The sequence below is a fragment of the Phycodurus eques genome, chromosome 9, assembly GCF_024500275.1.
Source record: "Phycodurus eques isolate BA_2022a chromosome 9, UOR_Pequ_1.1, whole genome shotgun sequence".
In the NCBI taxonomy this organism is placed as follows: domain Eukaryota; kingdom Metazoa; phylum Chordata; class Actinopteri; order Syngnathiformes; family Syngnathidae; genus Phycodurus; species Phycodurus eques.
In genome coordinates this window covers 4134167-4143037 of record NC_084533.1, presented here as the reverse complement: position 1 = coordinate 4143037, position 8871 = coordinate 4134167, and the positions used below count along the sequence as shown (strand labels likewise).

The window sequence follows — 8871 nt, the reverse complement described above, 5'->3', positions numbered from 1 at the left end:
TTCCTGAAGCGCTCCTGGCCTGCTGTGTCCCACAGCTGGATCTGTAGAAAGAAGCGGTGGCATTTGGAATAAGTGTCACAAATAAATGAAAACTCAAACAAAAAGGCAAACACAATTTCAGAGTTAATCAAATATACAACAATTGAGGCACAGAACATGGCCGCCTCCCTTGGGACAAGGGTGAAGTTCTGCTGGAGGTGAGAGTTGAAACTCCTTCCGACGGGACTCTGCCAGATATTCCCAGCAGACCCTCACAATACGTTTGAGTCTGCTAGCTCGGACCGGCATCCTCCCACACCATCAGAGCCAACACACCACCAGGTGAGGGAGGCTACCCTCACGTTTACTGGGGTGAACCCCAACGTACAGGAAACCATGGGGTTGTACTTTTGCCATGGGGCAAAAGTACAACCCCATGGTTTGCCATGGGGCAAAAGTACAACCCCAATTCCAATGAAGTTGGGACATTGTGTTAAACATAAATAAAAACAGAATACAATGATTTGAAAATCATGTTCAACCTATATTTAATTGAACACACTACAAAGATATTGAATTTTCAAACTGATAAAAATTTATTGTTTTTAGCAAATAATCATTAACTTGGAATTTTTTGGCTGCAACATGTTCCAAAAAAGCTGGGACAGGGTCATGTTTACCACAGCGTTACATCACCTTTTCTTTTAACAACGTTCAATAAACGTTTGGGAACTGATGACACTAATTGTTGAAGCTTTGTAGGTGGAATTATTTCCAATTCTTGCTTGATGTACAGCTTCAGCTGTTCAACAGTCCGGGGTCTCCGTTGTCGTATTTTACGCTTCATAATGCGCCACACATTTTCAATGGGAGACAGGTCTAGATTGCAGGCTGGCCAGTCTAGTACCCACACTCTTTTACTACGAAGCCACTCTGCTGTAACACGTGCAAAATGTGGTTTGCCATTGTCTTGCTGCAATAAGCAGGGGCATCCATGAAGACGTTCCTTGGATGGCAGCATATGTTTCTCCAAAACCTGTATGTACCTTTCACCTTTAATGGTGCCTTCACAGATGTGCAAGTTACCCATGGTATTGGCACTAGCATAGCCCCATACCATTACCGATTCTGGCTTTTGAACTTTGCGTCCATAACAGTCTGGATGGTTCTTATCCTCTTTGGTCCGGAGGACACGACGTCCACAATTTCCAAAAACAATTTGAAATGTGGACTCGTCGGACCGTTTTTCTCCGGGCACTCCGGTTTCCTCCCACATCCCAAAAACATGCATGAATTGGAGACTCTAAATTGCCTGTAGGTGTGACTGTGAGTGTGAATGGTTGTTTGTTTGTATGGGCCCTGCGATTGGCTGGCAACCAGTTCAGGGTGGACCCCGGCTCCTGCCCAATGAGAGCTGGGATAGGCTCCAGTACGACCCTTGTGAGGAGAAGCGGCTCAGAAAATGGATGGATGGATGGATGGACTCGTCGGACCACAGAACACTTTTCCACTTTGCATCAGTCCATTTTAGATGAGCTTGGGCACAGAGAATCCACCGGCGTTTCTGGGTGATGTTGATAAAAAGCTTTTGCTTTGCATAGTAGAGTTTCAAGTTCAGAATCATCTTTATTTGCCAAGTATGTCCAAAAAACACACAAGGAATTTGTCTCCGGTAGTTGGAGCCGCTCTCGTACGACAACAGACAATCAATTGACAGAGAACACTTTGGAGACATAAAGACATTGACAAAAAACAGTCACTGAGCAATAAAGGGTTGTTCGTTATCTGGTAATGCCGGTACATTTATTTTTTATATGTTTGACAATTGTGCAAAGAGATGCAGTGTCCTCGAGCACTTAGAGCAGTTCGAATGACTAATATTGCAATAGTCCGGCGCAATGACCATTGTGCAAAGGGCACAGAGACTTCAAGCGAGTAGTGCGATAATCTGGGACAATGTTGATTGTGCAAATGTTGCAGATACTCCTCAATCCGTGTGCAAATGGAGCAGATGCTACTCTGGCATGAGTGGCCAGTATTGGTCAACAACAGATATACAAATAGATATGCAAATAGTGCAGCGTGGCGAGACTACGATACTGAGTGCACGGGTAGTGAATAAATGGCCCCACAGAAATGTGACAACAAACTCAAGACAAAAAAATTGCCAGCATGTTGCAATGGAATTGTAGGTTAGGTGTTTAAGAAGTTGATTGCAAGAGGGAAGAAGCTGTTGGAATGTCTGCTAGTTCTAGTTTGCATTGATCGGTAGCGCCTACCTGAGGGAAGGAGCCGGAAGAGCTGGTGACTGGCATGTGGAGGGTCCGAGAGGATTTTGCACGCTCTTGTCTTAGTTCTGGCAGCATGTAAGTCCTCAAGGGTGGGTAGGGTCGTACCGACAATCCTTTCAGCAGTTTTGATTGTCCGTTGCAGTCGGAGTTTGTCCTTTTTTGCAGCAGCACCAAACCAGACTGCAGTTTGCCTACCGAATGAACAGGTCTGCAGATGATGCAGTCAACACGGGACTGCACTTCATCCTAGAACACCTCGACAGTGCAGGGACCTAAGCGAGGATCCTGTTCGTGGACTTCAGCTCAGCGTTCAACACCATCATCCCTGAACTCCTTTCCTCCAACCTTCTCCAGCTCAGCATCTCACCGGCCATCTGCCAGTGGATTTACAGCTTCGTGATGGGCAGGACACAGCAGATGAGGCTGGGGGAGGCCACGTCATCCACACGCTGCATCAGCACTGGGGCGCCCCAAGGTTGTGTCCTCTCTCCGCTGCTCGTCTCTCTCTAAACGAACGACTGCACCTCAACGCACCCGGCTGTCAAACTCCTGAAGTTTGCAGATGACACCATTATCATCGGCCTCATCAAGGACAGTGACGAGTCTGCATATCGAAAGGAAATGGAGCGGCTGGAGCTGTGGTGCGGCCGACACAACCTGGAGGTGAACACGCTCAAGACTGTAGAGATGATCGTGGACTTCGGGAGGCATCCTTCGCCACAGCTGCCCCTCACGCTGTCCAGCTGCCTTGTGTCAACCATCGAGACCTTCAAGTTCCTGGGAATTACAGTCTCTCAGGACCTGAAGTGGGCAATCGACATCAACTCTGTCCTCAAAAAGGCCCAGCAGAGGATGTACTTCCTGCGGCTTCTGAGAAAGCACGGCCTGCCACAGGAGCTGCTGAGGCAGTTCTACACAGCGGTCATTGAATCAGTCCTGTGTTCTTCCATCACAGTCTGGTTTGGTGCTGCTACAAAAAAGGACAAACTCCGACTCCAACGGACAATCAAAACTGCTGAAAGGATTGTTGGTACCCCCTACCCAGCCTAGAGGACCTGCATGCTGTCAGAACTCAGACAAGAGTGTACAAAAACCTCACGGACCCTCCACATCCCGGTCACCGGCTCTTCCAGCTCCTTCCCTCAGGGAGGCGCTACCGATCAATGCAAACTAGAACTAGCAGACATTCCAACAGCTTCTTCTCTCTTGCAATCAACTTCATGAACACCTAACCTACAATTCCATTGCAACATGCTGGCAATTTTTTTTCTTTTTGTCTTGAGTTTGTTGTCACATTTCTGTGGGGCCAATTATATATTAAATGTGCACTCACTAGTAGTCTCACCACACTGCACTATTTCCATATCTGTTGTTGACCAATACTGGCCACTCACGCCAGAGTAGCATCTGCTACATTTGCACACTGACTGAGGGGTATCTGCAACATTTCCACAATCAACATTGTCCCAGACTATCGTACTACTCGCTTGAAGTCTCGGCGCCCTTTGCACAATGGTCATTGCACCGGACTATTGCAATATTAGGCATTGAAACTGCTCTAAGTGCTAGAGGACTCTGAATCTTTTTGCACAATTATCAAAAAAAAACATTTACCGGCATTACCAGATAACTAGCAACCCTTTATTGTTCAGTGACTGTTTTTCTCAATGTCTTTATGTCTCAAAAGTGTTCTCTGTCAATTGACTGTCTGTTGTCATACTGGAGCGGCTCCAATTACCGGAGACAAATGTCTTGTGTGTTTTTTGGACATACTAGGCAAATAAAGATTATTCTGATTCTGATTTGAAGATGTGTTTCACATACTGTTTGCGGATGGTTAATGCAGAAGTCGGTGGTGTGATGGTGGTCGGTGGTGCGGCTGGCTGAGTCTGGGGTGTTAAAGTGTCCTTTTCAAATCTGCAGTAGAAGGTATTTAAGTCGTTGGCTAGTGTGCTGTTGTTCTCAGCTTGGGGAGATCGTCGCTTGTAATTTGTTAGCGATTGGAATGCATACCAGACTGGTTTAAAGTCGTTAGCGCTGAACTGTTTTTCCAACTTTGCTGCATAGTTCCTCTTTGCAATGTTAATTTCTTTAGTCAGCTGATTTCTAGCTCGATTTTTCAGGGCCCTGTACCCGCTTTATTATGCGGCCTCCTTAGCTTGGCGAAGCTGCTTGAGTTTGGCAGTGAACCACGGCTTGCTGTTGTTGAACGTGCGAAATGACTTTGTTGGTACAGACATCTTCACAGAAACTGATGTGATATGACGGGACAGTGGTGTGTGTAAGTTGCACTTAAGGATGTAGCGCCGAACTGTATTTACTGACATTGGTTTTCTGAAGTGTTCCTGAGCCCATGTGGTGATAATGATTTTTGATGCAGTGCCGCCTGAGGGATCGAAGGTCACGGGCATTCAATGTTGGTTTTCGGCCTTGCCGCTTACATGCAGTGATTTCTCCAGATTCTCTGAAGCTTTTGATGATATTATGGATGATGGAGATGATGAAATCCCTAAATTCCTTGCAATTGTACGTTGAGGAACATTGTCCTTAAACTGTTCGACTACATTTTTTTGCTTGTGAATGACTGAGCAATTCAGGGAAGCTCCTTTTATACCCAATCATGACACCCACCTGTTCCCAATTAGCCTGTTCACCTGTGGGATGTTCCAAACAGGTGTTTGATGAGCATTCCTCAACTTTCTCAGTCTTTTTTGCCACCTGTCCTAGCTTTTTTGGAAGGTGTTGCAGCCATAAAATTCCAAGTTAATGATTATTTGCTAAAAACAATAAAGTTTATCAGTATGAACATTAAATATCTTGTCTTTGTATTGTATTCAATTAAATGTAGATTGAACATGATTTGCAAATTTTTGTATTCTGTTTTTATTAATGTGTAACACAACGTCCCAACTTCATTGGAATTGGGGTTGTAATTGGGTGGGTGGTGGATTATCACATTTCTCTTGGCTTGACTCCTATCCTTCCTGACAAAGTACTTCCTTACTTTGTCTAAATAGGGTTATTACTTTTTCAACCTCTGAGGATGACAACATGACATAAAAGACATAAATAGTGAGAGGTAATGTCAACTGTGGTTGAGATTTGGTTTTACTTAGATCTTGGGGTCTTGTAAAGCAGAGAAAAACAGAGACAGCAGCGAAATGGAATTTCAACCAGGGAGCATTAACGACAACAGCAACAGATTGGATAAGCAAGATATTCTCTACTTATTGAAATATTTTTATGAGTCATGGTGAATGTATTGTGTCTTGCGCCAGCCTAAAACCCGAACCACTAGTTGAGAATCACTGATCTAAGATATACTTCATGAGCAATCTGTCCCTGATAAAGCTGCCACACCGTGACACGGACATGCATTTTGGTGTCCATAATGCACTCAGCATGTAAATCAAAAATGTTTTTTTTGAAAAATATTTTTGGAAAGTAGATTAAATGATCTGGGTAATTTAAAGGACTATTCAAATCGCATCAGCCATACGGCAAAGAGACAAAATTTGAAATTAAGGTGAGTAATTTATTGTCAACTCAGCGACAGGCCCAGTTTAGTGGTACTTTGAGCAGGATCTCATCCCCGACCTGAAGAGGGCACCCTTTTCCGACTGAGGACCATGGTCCTCTGGAGGTGCTGATTCTCATCTCAGCCGCTTCACACTTGGCTGCGAACCGCTCCAGTGAGAGTTGGAGATCACGGCTTGATGAAGCCACCAGAACCAGATCATCTGCAAAAAGCAGAGGTGCAATACTGAGGCCACCAAACCGGACCCCTCCACGCCTCAGCTGCGCCTTGAAATTCTGTCCATAAAAGTTATGAACAGAATCGGCGACAACGGGAAGCCTTAGCGGAGTCCAACCCTCACCGGAAACAAGTCTGACTTACTGCCGGATATGCGGATCAAACTCTGACACCGGTCGTACAGGGAACGAACAGCCCGTATCAGGTGGTTCGGCACCCCATACTCCCAAAGCACCCCCCACAGTACACCCCGAGGGATACGGTCGAATGCCTTCTCCAAGTCCACAAAAAACATGTAGACTGGTTGGGCGAACTCCCGTGCACCCTCGAGGACCCTGCCGAGGGTGTAGAGCTGGTCCACTGTTCCACGGCCAGGACGAAAGCCACACTGCTCCTCCTGAATCTGAGATTTGACTTCCCAATGGACCCTCCTCTCCAGCACCCCTGCATAGACCTTACCAGGGAGGCTGAGGAGTGTGATCGCCCGGTAGTTGGAACACACCCTCAGAGTCCCACAGGCCAGAAAGGCCCGATAGGACTCCTTCTTCAGCTTGGCGGCATCCCTCACCATTGGTGTCCACCAACGGGTTCGGGGATTGCCGCCACGACAGGCACTGACCCCCTTACGGCCACAGCTCCGGTCGGCCGCCTCAGCAATGGATGCCTGGTTCCAGAGGGGGGTCCCGGTGACACGGGTCCGGGCAAGGGAAACCTCGATCCACGTATATTTTTCATCATAGGAGTCTTTTATCCGTACTTTGTCTGGTCCCTCACCGAGGACCTGTTTGCCATGTGTGTCCCTACCAGGGGCGTGAAGCCCCAGACAACTTAGCTCCTAGGATCTTTGGGACACACAAACCCCTCCACCACGATAAGGTGACGGCTTACAGGAGGGGTCTAAAAATGTCTTGTAGAAGAAATCAACTTCGCTGCCAATTGTTATGTAATGCTGAGGGTCCAAATAACTCTCTCTCTCTCTCTCTCTCTCTCTCTCTCTCTCTCTCTCTCTCTCTCTATATATATATATATACACATACATATATATATATACACATATATATATATATATATATATATACATATATACACATATATATATATATATATATACATATATATATATATACATATATATACATATATACACATATATATATATACATATATATACATATATACACATATATATATATATATATATATATACATATACATATATATACATATATACACATATATATATATATATATATATATACATATACATATATATACATATATACACATATATATATATATATATATATATATATATATATATATATATATATATATATATATCTATATATATATATATATATATATATATATATACATATATATAAATAACATTGCAATTATAATGCACTCAAAAACAAAAAAAATATTCTCAGGTGCCCACTAAAAATAATAACCCATATTCATGTAAAGTGTATTTAAAAAAAAAAAATTTTCAGTCTTGTAAGTATATTTCAGAGTATGTACTTTTTTTAATTTTTTTTTTTATTACCAGAGTTTTTTTTTTTTTTGTGTGAAATACTTGACTACATTTGCCACCTCTGCCATTTCTGTACCATGCACATATACTGCCGAAAACAGACACCAGTACACAATACCCTATGGGGCGCACCACAGAGGAGGCAACCTCAGCTTACACGATGATAAAATTGACGATTAGATTCTTTCTATTATCCACACGTCATTTCACCAAACGCATCCCAGTTTTCATTTTCAAGCCAGTCGTCGATAGCTCCAATCACAATGAACGAAACAACTGTTACAGTTAACGCGCGGTACAATGCCCACCTTGAGCTTCTCGCCGCCAATCTCGACCAGCCTCTCCCTGAAGTCCACCCCGATCGTGGCCTCGGTCTTCTCTGGGAACTTACCGGCGCAGAAGCGGTACGTCAGGCACGTCTTCCCTACCCCCGAGTCCCCGATCACGATGATTTTGAAGATGCGAGTCCTCGGCGGAGGAAACCCGGCGCAGCTCGTCAGAGAGCTCGAGAATTCACCCGACGAAACGCTCTCCGCCATACTAGTCACTGACAGTCCAAGCTGAAAGAGGAGCAATGAACGCCCCTTTCCCTTTGACAAGCAAGCAATGAAAAGAGATTCCTTCACGGCTAACGCTGTCTGTCTGACTGATTGTGTATGACTTTCGGTTACAGTCATTAATAAGAAATATGTCTGTAAGAGTGTCGTGTTTGTGTGTGTGTGTTTTTTTTTTTTTTTGCATGGCCACGTTCCTAGATGCCAGCGTTCTTTAGCAGCCCGGTTAACTGACGTGCCTACTTGGCGGCCATGTTGGAAAGGTCGACGTTCCCATAGAAGTCAATGCATGGACATTGAAATTTAGTCGTACGTTGTTCATTTCTCAAGAGGTTTACTTTTTGTCAACACCAAAGCGTGTGCTATGATTGCTTCACAATCATAATATTTAAAAGAAAGCCCGAAAATTATTTTTACTGTGAAAGCTTACAGTTCTCTTGTCGTAATTGTACGGCGTTGTACGCAACCGTACGTCGTACAATGTATCAGCATTCTGGGTCTATTTCCTTGCCGTCCACTCACATGAAACGCACTGACGACTTTGACCCTCCTGGCCGAGCGTCGCTGTACGCACACAGCTCAAGAGGGTGCGTGTGGCAGCTACATATTCACATCTGTGGCAACTGCGCTGAGTTGTCGCGAGATGTTGCATTCAGCGCAAGCGGAATTGGAAGAGCCCTTTTTAAAAAATATATATATTTTATTATTTTTTTAAATTTAATTTTAAAGTATTTGTGCCCAAATTAAATTCTACAA

At 44.2% G+C, this 8871-nt stretch overlaps 1 protein-coding gene across 3 annotated transcripts in view; it reads right to left on the bottom strand.

The window, feature by feature from the left end:
* The window catches only part of rab33ba (RAB33B, member RAS oncogene family a), a 9323-nt gene extending 601 nt beyond the window's left edge, over positions 1-8722 (bottom strand). Inside the window, exons 1-3 of one of the 3 annotated variants that reach the window (XM_061685751.1) lie at positions 8638-8722; positions 7870-8121; positions 1-41 (exon numbers count right to left, since the gene is read on the bottom strand). The exon at positions 1-41 is cut by the window's left edge and continues 601 nt beyond it. In XM_061685751.1, coding sequence (XP_061541735.1) covers positions 1-41; positions 7870-8100 — 272 coding nt within the window. In that variant the 5' untranslated portion in view covers positions 8101-8121; positions 8638-8722. Of the gene's footprint in view, positions 42-7869 lie in introns of all 3 variants that reach the window. The other 2 variants (XM_061685750.1, XM_061685749.1) reach the window with 2 other exon arrangements.
* Positions 8723-8871: the final 149 nt, after the last annotated feature.